Here is a 16838-nt window from a genome sequence, read left to right as displayed (position 1 = left end):
GCCTTAAAGAAGCATGCTGCTCCTTTGAAAGATTGCTTTTGCCTGCTCAGAGCAAGCAAAGTACTGTAAAAAATGAAGCCTTTGTGATTGCAGTTTTATAGTTGTTCAGAAAGGATCCTGTTCATCCATTGTCGTGACATTTGGGCATGTCTTGTAAGTTTAGTTCTAGTAAAAATGCCTAGTTTATGTTTTTGAATGTTGGATGATCTACATATGCAAACAAAAATTTTGTTTTTGCATCTCCTTACTTTATCTTGTTGTTACAGCTGATTCAGGGCACAGCTGTAGGTAGGTCACTCCTGTATGGGAAAGGACATTAGAGGAATTTATTGTCTGAACACTCTCTTGGGTAGAGCGAGACCGTAAACACCGCAGTTTAACCCTTCAATAACTGAAGGACGCCTTCTTCATCCGTCTTGATGATATGAAGGAATCTTGGCTAAGAAGCATTTTCAGCCCCTGTCTCATACTCTTTATGTTTAGATTGTACCATATAGGGAAATGAAGATTCTTATTTTAATATTTTTAAAAAATTATGCTTCAATGTATTTTCCATTATTAAGCATCCAAACTATTATTGTAGAATGTGTGTGAAATGTATCATCAAGCGGGGGAAATTATAATATGATTTGCACTCCAAGTATAACCTGTCATGTTTTCTTATTTCTTTTTTCTGTCTGTCTCTCAATGGTGCAAATTTAGCAGTATTAGCAGTCACTGAGCTAGTACTATTTGCTGGCCACTGTCTTATGAATTCATGATACATTAATTCACTTGATCTTTTAGTAGTCATAGAAAATTAGGTTCTAACAGCCCCCCTTTACAGGTAAGGAAATGGACACAAGAGATTGAAGTAGTTTGTGTGAAAGGCCACACAACTGATCCTAGCACTGGAACTTGAATTTGGGCAGTTTTCCTCTGGAACCTGGCTCTTAGCTCTCATGTACCATGCTACCCCTCCTACTGAAGCCTGTTCAGGGTCTTGCTGCTCCAGGAGAAACGTCCACCTTCATACCATTCTTTTGTTCTTTCAAAAGTAGGCACACATAGCTCTTGGTTTCCATATCTTTGTTTCCTGAGGCACATGTGTGTACCTCCTCTCCCCACTCCTTTTCTTCATCCGTTTCCTCTCTTCTCCCCCCTTTTCAGTTTTGAGGATTCCCTAGACTAACCCACAGTGCCCTCACATCTTTCTCTCTGCTTGGAGGACTCTTATTCTGCCTCTGTATCCCTTTCTAGGTCTGGAAAGTCTCACGAGACTGAAAAGTTGGCGCAGTGTACTTCTCTCATTGAGCTCTGTCGAGATGGAAAGTACCTTTGTGTAACTGGCTCCATAGTGTGGAAAAGAGGAGGAGAACCTCCCTTGTTGGATGGATGAATATTTTCAAACTGATTATATAGCAATCTTACCACATTCTCAATGTGTGTAAAGTACATGGATGATTATTGATTCTATCACATGCCCATCATTTAGATACATTAAGTATTGCTAATTTTCATACAGTCTATTAGTGTGTTCAGTAGGACCGATTTTCCTCTCCCCCCAGCTGTTAGGTAGTAAAATCCTGTAGCTTAGGAACACTTGTCTTCTGTGAGGATTTTTGTTTGTTTGTTTGTTTGTTTGTTTTTGTTTTTGCTTTTGTTTTTTGAGACAGGGTTTCTCTGTGTAGCCCCGGCTGTCCTGGAACTCGCTCTGTAGACCAGGCTGGCCTTGAACTCAGAAATCTGCCTGCCTCTGCCTCCCGAGTGCTGGGATTAAAGGCGTGCGCCACCATGCCTGACTTCTGTGAGCGTTTGAACATGTAAAATCCTTAACTTTTTCTGTAAAATTTTAAATGAAATATATTTTCTAAAATGTGATTTAAATGAGAGAAAACCAGGCATGGCAGCTCACACCTTTAATCCTGGCACTAAGGAAGCAGAGAGTGGTAGAGCTCTTTAAGAGTTCAAGACAGCTGAGGCTGCATAGTGAGACCCTGTCTTAAAAAACAAAACTCAACCAAACAAAAGCACTGGAGATGGCCAATCAAATGGCTAATGACATTGGGTATAGGCTCTTGTCTCCAGGCCTGACTGATGTGAGATCACTCCCTAGGACCCAGGGATCCTATAGGAAGGGAAAGCCCAACTACAGCCCGTGTGCTCTGTTCCCCACACACTCACACTTACACAAGTAAAACCGTAGGGCAAGCAGTATATGCTAGAGGGAATTAAGTTGGAAAACCTGCTAATATACTGTGTTAGAATCAATAGAGAAAATTAATAAACTTTGGTCAATGATGATATAATATGCTTCAGTAACCAAGTAGGCAGCATTTTTAGATGAATTCCTGATGCATGGAGAGTATTATTTATATGTGATCATTTGGAGTTCACAGAATTTTAAGAGATTTTTCTTGATACAAGGCGTTAAAGGAATGGTTAGAAATGATACATATGGAAGTTATTCATATATTGTCAAGAACTACAAATAATTTTATAACCCTGTGTCCTGAAAATACCTTAGTTATTATTGGTGCTGCACTGACCCTCACACCCTCGCTTTAACAGTTTCCCAGTTGTAGTGTCTCCTTCCCTCTAATGTCCATTGCTTATGTCTGATACTGGAGTAGTTTCTTCCATTGTATTTTACTGTCCCATGTGTTCATGTAGTAGAAGGCTGCTTTCCATGTGGTGTATACAGCTAGCTCACCGCCATATTGCTGTTCCTTCCTCGGGCTCTTCCCTTCCCGTTCATCTACCACATGCCAGTTTCCAGTCTTGGCCCAAGACCATTTCATTTGCCAGTATATATTCTTTACCTTTATTTCACCCCATTACTTTTCTTTGATATATACATGATCAGTTCCCGTTTCATACTTATCTTTTGTGTTAGTATTTGCTCGCAGTTGTTGATAAAGAATGAAAAGTTCTACACACTTTATTCTTTCTTCTGGATGTATTAGGGCTAATGCTTCATGCCAGAAAATAGAGAATATTGCATTTATATTTAGTTAGGAATCATTGTGAAATCTCTTTGTAGTCCTTTTTAATAAAATAATAAACTATGTCTGTTTTGAGTTAATCATAAAAAACCTTTAGTATACGATGATGGTGAATAACTAATTTACCACTGTTATAATTAGCAGTCTCAGTGTTAGTGACTATGCAATAGCGTGTTACTTTTCCTTCACATATCTATTTTACACAAAGGGAATGAACAGTATGAATTTTAAATTAGTTTTTCACACTATACCTGTTACCCAAGTGTTAATCCATTCAAATATTATGGAAGAAAGCATATTTTGTGTATTTCCACATAAGAGTGGAATATGCCTCATCTCTGCTTGTTGTGTTTAAGTTTCTACCTGTAAACCTTAGTCTGTTTCAATATTTCTGTGGTTGACAGCAAAACACCAAATTATGACAGTGTCTTCTATGGTCATGTCTTCTATAAAGCAGGACTAGGCTTAGACTTTTTTTTTAAAAACCTGTGGTATCTGAACATGTCATCTGTAATTTGTATATAATAAATACATATCTTATAAAAAATCCTGCTATAGTTTATAAAGAAATTCTTCAGAATGTGAGGATTTAATTGTTCTAGGCCATTTTGCCTGCCTGCCTGCCTGCCTGCCTGCCTGCTCTCTGTCTGTCTGTCTGTTTATCTATCTATCTATTGATCTATCTGTTGTCACAGGGAAGTCTTATTTCTGTTTGTATAATAACAATGCTAATGTCATCTGTTAGTGTGTATTAAAGTTCACTTGGTTAAGCTTTCTGTGAATTCTGAAATCTAGTTAGAAAGTCCTCACGTGCTTGGTGTGTGTGTGTGTGTGTGTGTGTGTGTATAAACTTTGACTTTGTGTACCCATGTTTGCAGTTGGTGGTTTAAGAAATAGAATCTTGATTCTTCAATCAGAATTCTATTGTGATGGTCATTTATAGCATATGTATATGAGGAGATAGTATAGTTGGTATGTGAGCATAATAGAGTATGAAATTGGGACATTTCCAGTAGAGTAGATGGGATCCCTTTGAATTGCTGTGACATTGCCTGCTGTAACTGTAAACAGTGCCTCATGCTACATTGTTGTAAATCAGAAACCTAAGATGCAGTTGCCTTTTACCGTGGCTGGAGGAGTGTTGCTAAGGCAAGGGCCATGGTGTGGACCTGGGCAGGAAGGGGAACCTGAGGATGCAGACTTGTCACTGGTATTCAGCACTGCTGAAAGATGACAGCACCTGAGCCTGTTGGTCATGAATCGCTGTCATGAGAGATTTGCTGTGACTCATTTCTTATCTTAATCTCGTAGCTCTCTGTCCCCACGATGCCATTATAATAATAGCTTTCCCCAAGGTCATTTACTGGAGAGGCTCACAGCCTTAGTGTGTGACTTCTGTGACTTGTCCAACTGGCTTGACATTTTCCCTTCTCCTTCTTCCTGTAGTGTTTTAGTCTTTTTTCTCTTAAGACATTTTTAGACACTCAATTCAGTTTATAAAATTGGTTTAGTGTCTTGAAAATATTTTTGGTTCCCACTTAACACACTATATTTTCACTTTGTGCTTTGTATAAAGTCTAGAGTATTGTACATGTTTGATAAGCACTGAACCATGGACATGTATATCTGTGTGTGTGTCTGTGTGTGTGTGTGTGTGTGTGTGTGTGTAATGAGCTATAATGGAAGGTATAAATACCATAGTCTTAAAACCCATAAGATATTTCAAAAGATAACTTCAGTGTGAAAGCTTAATACCATAGGTATATTAAAATATATTTTAAAAATATTCTCCAACTATAAAGAAAAGGAATGTTTGACCAAGTGTTATAGCTTTAACAAATTATTTACAATGGATATATTAAGCATGGACAGTATTGAATGTTACTGAGTATGATACAAGGCAAGTGTGACCTAATCAGATCATTGGAACCTGCCACTCCGGTTTATGTTCTAGGAAATAATAGAGTCCTACTATGATCTTTGAAACCTCTTCCAGAATGACATGCTGTGACTTGGAAAGCAGTGTGTGTTCAGTGATTGTTAATCAGCTGTTCTCTGAAGCATAGAATCTACAGGGGCTATGTTTATTTAGACTAGATTGAGCACACATGCTTGCACACACACACACACACACACACACACACACACACACTCACACACACATTACTTTATTGGTTGTTTGTTCTGTGTTGTAGGTTTGTCCTAATGGATCCGGATAGCTTTCTTTTTAATAATCTAGATTTGTATTTGTTTATATAGACAATAGCACCTATAGTAGCTCTAGTAAATGGTTTATGTTTGCACATAAAAACATATGGTCATTAATGAGTAGGAAATAAAAATATGAATACACAGAATACAGAATTCTGAAAAATGTACATGCAAGTTCTGTTTAGTTAAAGATACTCCCTTAATGGAAAAATTTCATTTTAAAAAGTTAATTTTCTTTACTAAATCTGTTTTTATGGAATATACTTAATCATGTTATTTCTCCTCCCCTGACTCTTCCTAGATTCTGCCCATCTCCCTATCCACTCAATTTCATCTCATTGATTCTTTTTATCTGTTATTGTTTCTGTTTCACCACTTTCAGCCTGAGTTTGACTTTTCCTTGTCCTCTTCTCTTAGGGTATTAATTTCTTATTGTTTTAGAGCTTTCAGGTGTTCACTGAGTTTCTAATATAAGGCCTTGTCAAGCTTTAGATGTAGGCAGTCAGTGCTGTGAACTTGCCTTTTGGAACTAACTGCCTTCACTGTATCCCTACACTGGGTTTTTATTTTCATTCCATCGTAAAACGTTTTACATTTCTTTGTTCACGTTTGTCTTGACCCATCTTTTTCACTCAGTAGTGAGTTGTTGAGCTTCAGTGAGTTTGTCTGCTTTCTGTGGTTTCTAACATTAATATCTAGGTTTAACTCATGGTAATCAGATAGACTGCAGGATATCAATTTCAATTTTTTTTTTTTTTTTTGATTTGTTGGTTGCTTTGTGCCCTAATCTATGGCCACTTTTGGAGAAAGTTCCATAGGCTGCTAAGAAGAAAGCAATATTCTTTAGTGTTTGGGTGGGGTGTTTTATAAATGTCTGCTATGTCTATTTCGTTTATGACATTATTTAACTACAGCATTAGTTTTTGTCTATTGGCCCGAGTGACAATATATGCCCCTCTATTAACAAGAGTGTCTCTGTTTTAGGGTCCACACTAAGAGGCTGAGTTCCTAGGTAATGGATGTCGGCTGGAAGGAGGCTCGAGTCCCAGCCAAATGTAGTGGCTCTGGGGTCCCTGGTAGAGAGTGATTCTAGATCCTAGCCTTAGGTCTCTGGTAGAGAGATGCTCTGTGGGTTGGTGGTGGGGGGTCTCAGAGCAGTGGAGATGGGGTAGAAGGAAAGGCTGAAGGGGAGGGGCCACAGGGAAGAACTAATGGAACCTGAGCCTGAGGCCAGACCCCTAAAGGGATGAAGTGGGCTGGGAGGAGGGACTCCTTCAGACAGGCTGCACAGAGGGGTGGAGGGGGAACATTAATGGAGGGCAGGAAGGACAATACAGTTTGCCTACCTGAGTCCCAGCCTAGTGTGGAGGCTGTGAGTCTGGCAGAGAGCTGCTCTATGGGTCGGAGGTGTAGGAAAAGGTGAAGGGGCTGCAGGGAAGAACTAGGAAGGACCTGGGTCCTCACCAGGAGGCACAGTCCCTAGGGAATGGAGTGCTCTGGGTTCCTTCTTTCCTTCCTCACCCAGCTCAGGAGCATTTGATAGTCGATCCTCATGACTACGTGAGCTCTGACACTTTGCTTACAATTGTGTATTATTAAGGATGTTGAAAATAGTTCTAGAAGTGTGTCTCTTTGTTAAGAATGAAGTTACACATTTTATTTACTTAAACCCATGTGCACTTCTTTTAACAGTAACATATTTGGTGTGCGGCCTGTGGACTATACAGACAATGAGAATATAAGATCATTATTGCTGCTGCCAGAGGAGAATGAATCATTCTCAACTAGCCAGTGCTCTATCGTAAGTGTGGAGTCCGCTTTGCTACATCTATGTCTTTTATTGAACTTGGTTATAAAAGGAAAAAGTAGGAAAACTTCCAGTTAGCAGATAGCTTTTATTCACCATTACTAAGCAGTTCTGGAGTACTGACTACTATGGATTCAAAGACACAATCAGAATAAGTCTAGCAAGACATCTTATTGAATCCTTTGCACTTTAGGCAGCATTCATACAACAATGCATTTGACTAAAACAACTCTTATTTCAAGGAACTTGCATGCCAGTAAGAGGTAGAGAAGAAATGGTCAGAGAATATGTAAATTGATACATGCACTCATTTCAGAAGTAAATTTACAAGTGCTTTCAAGATGGCTTTGTAGTATGTAACTGGGCGAGGTGCTAGGCTCCTGAAGGACACTGTGTTCGTGAGGGCCTTTTCAGGAACAATTTAAACTAAGACAGATTATGAGAGGGAGGCAGCCAGGTGGCCACATAACACACATTGTATAGAGACCCTCAAGCAGATGAAATGGCTGTGCTTGAAGATTCCAGAGTTTGTTACTGCTGACGATAACTGAGAGTTTGAGAATGGAGACCACTGAAAAGTTTCAGTGCAAGAGTGACAGGGCTGAACTTCTGTGCTACAGAGTGTGGGAGAGTGGAAGAAATAACAGGCAAGGTTGTGACAGATAAGACTCTAACTAAGTGAATAGCACTGAAGGTCTGTGAGAAGTATTGTGGTTCAGTGTGTGTGTTTTTTCTTATTCTTGGGTTTTCTCTGGTGAGTGGAAAACAAGCAGAATTAGTCTCGCTGGAGTCATGGTGTAGTTGGTGCCAGTTCCTAGTACTGGGAGGGGAGACCCTTTGTCCTCTGATCCACTTGTACATCTCGTGATGGAACTGTTAACTAGTAATTGGATATGTGAGCCTGTGAATTAGATAAGAGGTACCAGCTAGAGACAGTGGAAGAATCCCATTCCTTGTTAACCCATAGCCAATTGGAAGATATAAATGTAAAAAAGTCTATTATAAATTGTAATATATAATAAGAGCTTATGAAATGGGCAGAGGCTGTGACATGTGCAATAGGAGCAAGCTCATTTCAGAAGCTGTCAGGAAGAACTTCACAGAAGATGACAGTGTCTGAGGGAAAGAGCTGACGAATGCTGTTGTGGAAGATAACAGACAGCTTGTAATTGTCACCACTGACTGTTACAAAGGCCACCGTGGGCACTGCTGACTGCACTCAGGACCCATGTTTTTCCTTTACTTGATGCCCTTGACTTAGTGTCCCTGGTGTTACGGATATGTCCTTGTGCCTATAAGGTAGTTGCTATAATTCCAGATGTGACAGTGGCCAGCTAGAAGACAGCAAAGCATTTTATTGGAGCCTTTGCTGAGATCTTTTCTTGTGCTTTTTGTTAGAACTGGCTACAAATTGGTTTTGAGGTATCCAGGGATAGAGATGGGACAGATCTTGTAGGGCGACTACCTAATAAAGTCTGACTGATGTTAGTGTAGAAGATGAAAAGAATGAAAAGAATGGTTGTGTGGAAAACCAGCAAAGCCCATTGCTTCAGCTTCTCAGAGGAATGGAGGCATAGAAAACCCTTGGAAATTTGAAGAACTTAATGTTTAGTGTGTGAAGAGCATAAAGAACGTTAAGTAGTTTCAGGGTGGGAAGCTAGATTGGGATCAGCCTGAGAGAGGCCATAACTTTTTAATAGGGACTTTAGATTTAATGGGGCCTCATCTGTGTGTTTATACCTGGAACAAAACGATCTGCAGGAGAGCTAGCAGTCAGATGCAGCTCAGGCTGAGTGGAGGTTGCTGCAGCAATGTCTAGAATTCGTAGGATCTGAAATGATGGCTGATGGTAGTGAGATGAGAATGAGGAGGATGGAGAGAAGAGACAGACACAGTGAGCTCACTTTATTTTCATGTTTATTCAAATGATGGAAGGATGTGGCACTATGACCAAGCCTTCTTATTGTCTTAATGGTTGACACCTAGCTAAGGAAGCTAGTGACTGATAAACACATCTGTGTACGTTGGAATAGTAGGTCATGTGCAGTTGTTAAGAGGTAATGTCCGGGATGTGATACCCCCTAACTACTACCAGAGTCCACTCAGTCACCCCAGGCTGCTTTGTTGGGTCTTGTCAGGCTGAGTGAAGCCATGGCTGGTCTTCAGAGCCCTTCTCATCCAGAAAGGGCAGTGCAGTGGTGATTGATGCCATTGCTCAGTTACAGATTTCGCCTGAGCTGGTTATAATCTGCTGTGGTCACAGGTGCTATCAGGGGTAGTCTCCTTTATACCCTGAGAAACGTTACCTTTTGTTTTAGACTGCAGTCTGATAAATGTGTTCCAAATGATAGTTTGGGAAATGAAAAGGACCTAGAAGTCAGCACTTTAATTTCTTCCTTTTAAAAATGGAAAAATTGAGACCTAGAAAGGTCATGATTTGCCCAGGATTATTAACCAGACATTGAACATTTTTTTTTCTTAATGGACCAATCAGAGCTTCGCTTTCATAAGTCTTGGCTCTGCTCTGCCATGCCATGCTTTATACTTTGGTTCTTATTTTACTGATTTGTACTTGAACTTCCTGCCAGACATGGTATGTCTAAGTTGTTATCATGCATTATTTTAAATGTGTAAGAAATACAGATACTTTTATGGTATTCTTGGAGTCTTATGGCAATCACCTTTAAAAGGATTTTTATTTTGAAATCTAAGAAACATACACTTTCTATATGCCATGTGAGATTGAGTTTATCATTATGTCTTTTTGTTGTTTCGAGATAGGTCTTCACTATGTAGCCTAGGATAGCCTAGAATTTACAACTTATTTGCTCCTGCCTCAATCTTATTGTCTTAATGATTGATATTTGGCTCGGGAACCTAGTGGGTGATACAGGCTATGTAAGTGGAGATGGTAGGTCATATATAGTCATTAAGAGGTAAGGTCTGTGATGGATGCCCATAGCCACCATCAGACACCACTCGCTCAACCTGACTGTCTTGCTAGGTCTTTAGTCTATCAAATACATTCCCTTTCACGTCCTGGCTTTAAGTTATTTTCTTACCAAGAATAGATTTGAGAAGCCAGGGTTCCTATATCTTGCTTCCTTAACCCTTCAGACCTGATTGTATCTATTTATACTGAAATTAGAATCTTATATTTACTAGATAAGTAGTCTACCCATGAACTACAGCCCCAACTCCATACCATTGCTTAAAAGCAGCATTCTCCCAGTGCTGCTCACTGCCCACCCTTTGTTCCCTTTACCCTACAGCTGAGGGAAGGACAGCACATTCCTGCTGTTGTGTGTGTGTGTGTCTGTCTGTCTGCCTGTCTGCCTGTCTGCATTGCCTTTTTAGAATGTAAACCGCATGAAGGCAGGGACTTGTTCCCTGTAACAGGTCTTCTCCTGGAGAGCAGTGTGGCGAGTACTGAGTTCTCACTTATAGTGTGTGGATTTTGTGAGCAGGCTTTTAAGCCCCAGAGAGTGGTGAGTGTGCTGCATGCTGGTCCCCACACCATGTACACTTGCTTGACAGTGGAGTCTAGAGTGGTTATATTTATCTTGACAACTGTGCTGAGGCACTGCATCAGGGCATGTGTTGATAAGTCGATGCAGTTTAATTCCTTTGTTTCTCATTCAAAGCTGTGTTTCAAGTAAAATTTGGTGGCTCTGCTTTGAGGCTGAGAACCAACCTCTGCTTTTACTGAAAGCTTCTTGCCATGTCACTTAGGGTCTTCTCTGTCCCTTACAGCAACATGTTTATCTTTTCTAGTCTTTCCTGATTCTTTAGGGATTTTTTTTTTATTGTCTTTGCTTATGTTTATGTGTGAGTGTGTATGTGACTAGATTCACCCTTACTGTGCACACGTGGAGGACAGGAGACGGCCGCAGGAGTCATTCTCCTGCCACTAAGATGGGGATCAGACTCGGGTAGTGAGGCCTAGCTGCAAGCTCCTTGTCCCCCTGTGCCCTCCTTTTAGCCGCCTTTTCAGACGCTTTAACTCCACTAGTCTGATAAATTTATTAATAATAGCAGTAATTTTATCTACGAAAGGTCCATATTGAATTTTAGTACTGAGCTTACTTATTGTCAAGGAACAAATCCCTAAGTTTCTATAAAGTAGGAGTATTACCTCTGGATTCATTTGAGCATCCTGGTTCTGACACCTTCTTACTTGAATGAAACTCTCAGCCCCTATGATGTGTAATTCCAAGCTGACATGTGTCCTTGGCAGTTGTTTACTTTATACTTTATTATAGCAGTCCTTAATTATAAGAAATTAGTACCAGACTTTATACTTTATGCAATTTTTTAAAAAAGAGACTACAATAGAAAAATGCATGACCCACTCTGATACTTCCCTTGCTTGGCACAAATAGTTTTGTATGCTGTATTTAGAAATGATAATTTTCACTTGTGTGTTTTATGTGAAGAGCTAATTTACCTAAGGTGGAGTCATATAAAATGAGTACTCTCTGCAGAGCTATTGTGATGGTACTTATTTAAAGGACAAGAACTTTTGACAGTTGACTTTTAATATCATTGTAATTGAACAATTTTGAAAATATTCTGAACTATTTTCATGTTAGGGAATATTTACACTTTAAATTTGACTTGGCTGTATTCTCTGACAAGAGATTAATAATGCATTTATATGGGAATACAATAATATATGCGTGTATATGTCCCCAGTCAAATCTTTGTTATCTGAACCATAAGTGGGTAAATAACTTACCTTGCTGAACTTCAGTGCCATGCATTGTCACTTATCATGATATTTTTGTGTGCTTACTATATAGTAGCTCTCATTTAATTCATTTTGAATGAATTGAGTCAACTGTAGAGTTAACCAACAGCTTCACTGTCTTAGCATAGGGAGTCTGAAGAAGTCATCACTATTGTGATGTGAAGTTAATGTTTACATACCGAGCGTCTCCTCTAGTTGCTGAGCTGAGATGGTGCCTTTGCTGTTTCTCTCTCGTGTTCTACAGAGCCTTTGACAGCCCAGCCTTCAGTGCACATTTGCACTCAGTGCATGCAAAGGCCCAGTGGCTTGTGTTGTATGTGGATGTGGCATCTTGTCCTTAGCACAGGAGTGCTGGTGTTCTGTTTCCTCTTTCCTTCTCTTTCACAAGCAGCTTTGTCTAACTCTAGTTGTAGTTTTGTCCTTTAGGCTTTTGGGTGCTCCACTCTGAATTGTCGCCCCTTCACATCTCACACATTCTTCACCGCTGCTGTCTATTTGTCTTTAGATGTTAAGCGTCAGTCTCTGTAAGTCAGCCGTTGTTCTTTCTCAGGAGCAACAGGGAGTCCTTCCTATTTGTGCATCTGCTTTCTTCACTCCTCAGTTCTCTCGCCCAGGATCATCACTTTGATTCAGGGTTAAAAAATTATTTTCTTTCTTCAGAATTAGTGCTGATAAAATTATCTTAGCTTAAATAGATCAAGTTTAGGTTTTTTTTTTTTTTTTTTTTTTTTTTTTTTAGGTTCAACTCTTTGGAGAAGGGATATGAAATTGGTCATTCTTAATGGCTATTTTAGGTTACTGGGAACAGAATGAAATTATGAAGCCCTCTGTGAATCTAGTTCAGCATCAGGAAAAGCAGCTTGCTGTTTGGACAAAGCTATTTCAACTAACATTGGCTTGGCAGGAGAATAAATAGAAAATAGTTATTCAAGTGCATTGAGTGTTAGGTTGATGGGCACTGACTCACTAGAAATTACTGGGGATTATAACTGGAATAAGGTAATTAATAAAATAGGAGTCTTGTTAGTGAGTGTGTGCCTTCTCTCTGTTACGTGTTTTTACCATAATGCCTATTCATTAACAGGTGAACACCGGGCAGCGAAAGAATGGGCCGCTGGTATTTATAGGCAGTGGGCTTTCTTCACAGCAGCAGAAAATGCTCAGCAAACTTGAGACAGTTCTTAAGGCTAAAAAGTGTATGGAATTTGACAGTACAGGTGAGGAAGTTTTTTTGTTTTGTTTTGTTTTTATTGTTGTTTTTTGTTTCTTGGTAGAAAACAATTTTATGTTAGTCCCATTAAAGAATAACCTGATAATTTATTAATGTTTTAATTTAATTTATTAATTTAATTTATTAATGCTTTAAGCATTGGGTTGTAGTTATGTAGTTTGCATGTTATAAAATGTATCTATACTCTATAGGTTTGATATGCTTAAGAAATATAAAGCATTTATTTTGCTTGTTTTTATGGTACTGGGAAGAAACCCAGGCTGTTTACATGCTAATAGGCAGGTGCTCTACCCTCAACAGGAACTGTAAGGTTAAGCCTTATATACATTTTAGGATAGAGCACTGTCAGAAGAACAGATTTTCTGAGTTTGTTAATAATAAATTATAGTACAGTATGATACCATGAATCATTTGAAAGTAGCTGAAAATTTTGTGTGTGAATACTGTTTTATGGTTTGTTTTTCTTTTTTTTTTTAACTTTCTTTCTTTTTCAAATGATTGATTTATTTTATGTATATGAGTACACTGTTGCTGTCTTCAGACCCACCAGAAGAGGGCATCAGATCTCATTACAGATGGTTGTGAGCCACCATGGGGTTGCTGGGAATTGAACTCAGGACCTCTGGAAAAGCAGTCAGTGCTCTTAACCACTGAGCCATCTCTCCAGGCCTTATGATGTGTTTTATGATCTTATTTTTCATGTTGATGGCCAGGTTAAAAAGTACTGAATAGAAGAAACATTATACTGAATATAAAAGTTATCTTTGAAGTGTCAGTTAATTAAATAGAATTAACGGATTATCAAAAGTAGATTATTTTCTTTCTGTTTTCCTTATTGCTTTGTTTGTATCTTAGTAACTCATGTCATTGTTCCTGATGAGGAAGCGCAGAGTACTCTGAAGTGTATGCTTGGGATTCTCAGTGGATGCTGGATCCTGAAGTTTGATTGTAAGTACTGGATCTGGGAGGATTACTAGACCAGTTAGTATAGTCCTGTCCTTGGAGTTAGTCACCGTTTTGAAAGATTCATGTATCATTGGTGCCTTTCAGATTTCTTTTTTTTTTAAAGATTTATTTATTTTATATATATGAGTACACTGTTGCTGTCTTCAGACACACTAGAAGAGGGCATCAGATCCTATTACAGATGGTTGTGAGCCACCACGTGGTTGCTGGAAATTGAACTCAGGACCTCTGGAAGAGCAGATAGGTTCTCTTATCCACTGAGCCATCTCTCCAGCCCTCAGATTTTTTTTTAATAAATGTGCATAAATATGCTTTGATTTTAAAGTAGCTTTATTCAATAATATCAAGCATATTAATAAAGAATAAATGTTGTTTGATGTTAACTTTGAAGTCTAAATAGTCCATATTAATGCTAAATGGTTCTTTTGACAAAATATACTCATGTTTTAAATGCATTGCTCGGTGCATCTGTGAAGTGAAATTAATTTATTGTTTTCCATTTAAGATTTCTACAGTATTACCCATATAATATCTTTTAATCTTGTGGCTGATTCAGTCATTTTAGGCATCTGTTGGGGAGTTGACTGATTCTACCTGATCTGCATGGTTTCCAGCAGCCATTGCCTAAGCCTCCATCACTGTCCCTGTTTCTCTCCTCTGTTGGCGGTCACCCTCAGAGCTGCTGGCTCCTTTACATACTGTAGCGGATGGTATTCTTACTTAACCTTTTGTCATTTAGGATTAAAAGGAGAAAGCATATTCCTAATTATCTTTTTTTTTTTATGTTTGAGATTGAGCTTTAATTACAACATTTCTCCCCTCCCTTTCCTCTCTCAAACTTTTTCATAACTTCCTCCCCATTGCTATTATTTCCTGTTTCTTGGTCCCTAATGGATGGATCTACTTTTTGGTATGCTAGCTAAAGTATGATGGCAGATGCACCGCTCTTACTCAGTACTTCTTTGGAAAGTTAAGTGATTGCAGAGGACTGACAGGGAGTCTTGCTATTTCTTATGTCAGGAACGACTGAAGGGCAGAATTTCCCAGGCCCGCTACCCAGTTGTCCACATGGAGCTGCTCCGTACTGGGGTGGTCTGGTGCTTGTGCTAGAGCTAGATGCTAACACTGGATGGACACTTGCAGCCTCCTGGAATGGTAGTTAGACCAAAGTAGAACGATGGGGATATTGTTTTTAAGAAGTGCATCATATATTAAAATTCACTAAAAATACTAGCTTTGTGCTTTGAAGGCCTTATGGTAGAGTGATTATCAAGAACTTAGGCTTGAAATTGATTTGACCTGGAGAGATATCAGCTATTAAAACTGGCTTCCACTTCCTCCTTGTAGTTAATATTCTTGAGTTTGGTTTCCTGTGATAAGAGCTATGCTCTCGTTTCTGCTCATTATCTGTAAATAGTCAGTAGTCTGGAAAATAGTTTACTCTTAGTCAAACCAGTTTGAGAGGTATAATTGTGTGAATTGGCAATATATGTCTGGTTTTGAACTTTATTTTACCCTTCCTGTCTGTAGTAAGTCTTTCTGAGTCTCAGTATTTAAACACCAAATGCCTCCAAGATTATGCATTCTTTTGTACCATACCTGGGCCAGAACTATTGCCAATGGCTAGAACTAGTCAATTTTCATAATAGCAAGATCTTATCAATAAAGAAACCCTGTGGAATTTTGAGTGATCTGATGGTTCTGGACTTTGAGTCTATTTTTAAGAATTTGCTGAACTGGCATTTGATTATATGTACCGGAAATCCATGTCTATAAAACCATTTTGTAGGAAATGTGAGTTTTGTCACTTTAATGGCTTGGCCATGTCATTTTTATAGAATCCCTGATGGACTCAGGCTGAGTTAATAGTGTGCTGTTTGGTGATTCTCACTGTAGTGAATAACATCCTCTAATACTGAAGGTTCTTTTAGAATAAACGATGGATAGGATCTCTTATTGAAGTTCATATGTTCATATTTTTTTTAATATAGACCTCAAAGAGAAATAAATTCAAAGTCTGAGACAAGTATTTAAGTAGTCAGTAGGTCACTGGGTTTATAAAATAAGTCATATGCTCTCAAAGTCTTTCTGTGCTAACAATACCTCAGTCTCTTTTCTGTGTCAGGCACCTCAATGTTTTTGGAAAGCATTTCAGAGAAATTCAGAATTGTCTAGAAATCATATATATTAGAGAAAATGATGGGGGTTACTGCGTTCAGAATTAATTATAAAGGTGCATGACTTATTAAATGTTTGTTTGATTCTAGGAATTAGTTTCTTGGCAGATAGAATTATTAATAAAATAACTACATATAAGCTTTAATATTAACTTTTTGGTGGTATTTTCCATAAACCAAATGAATTGAAGAGGAATTTTTATCATATGTATACGTGTCCTTGTGTGTGAAAGTCAGAGCTTGACATCAGACATCTTAGCCTGGCATCATAATTTTTGAGACAGTGTCCTGTAGTTTCAGTGAGCCAGGCACTCAGAGGTGAGCTGGCCTGGCTCACTTCCATCTGCAGATCTGCCTGTGTATCTGTCTATTTCCCACTTGGTTGAGCTTGGTTACTCTAGACTCCTGTGAGCTGAATGAGGAAGAGCAGGGAGGATACCCTTCAGTATTGTTTACTCATTGGCTGGTTGATTTGAGTTACGGACTCTAAAAGGCAGCCACTAAGTAACGTCATGATCAGTTTAACAGTCATCTTTTCTATTAGAGTTGCCTTTTTAAGTGAACTTTTGAAAGTGCTGTAGAGAGTTATAAAGATTGATGGAATTTCTGTTTTGCCCAATAAACTTTGTCAACTAATAAAATGTAAGTAGATACTAAAACATTTCTGTAAAGTAGAACTGATTAGAAGAGTGTGTTTCCTAAAGTCTCATCA

The 16838-nt window shown here is 38.7% G+C and overlaps 1 protein-coding gene across 4 annotated transcripts in view; it reads left to right on the top strand.

The window, feature by feature from the left end:
* Bard1 (BRCA1 associated RING domain 1) overlaps positions 1 to 16838 on the top strand; it is a 75607-nt gene that overhangs the window by 42533 nt on the left and 16236 nt on the right. For 2 of the 4 annotated variants that reach the window (NM_007525.3, XM_006495631.4), the window contains 3 exons: positions 6888 to 6996; positions 12837 to 12969; positions 13839 to 13931. In NM_007525.3, coding sequence (NP_031551.1) covers positions 6888 to 6996; positions 12837 to 12969; positions 13839 to 13931 — 335 coding nt within the window. Of the gene's footprint in view, positions 1 to 6887; positions 6997 to 12836; positions 12970 to 13838; positions 13932 to 16838 lie in introns of those variants that run through there. The other 2 variants (XR_003947336.1, XM_006495632.4) reach the window with 2 other exon arrangements.

The sequence above is a fragment of the Mus musculus genome, chromosome 1, assembly GCF_000001635.26.
Source record: "Mus musculus strain C57BL/6J chromosome 1, GRCm38.p6 C57BL/6J".
Lineage (NCBI taxonomy): Eukaryota > Metazoa > Chordata > Mammalia > Rodentia > Muridae > Mus > Mus musculus.
This window is presented reverse-complemented; position numbering and strand designations above follow the sequence as displayed.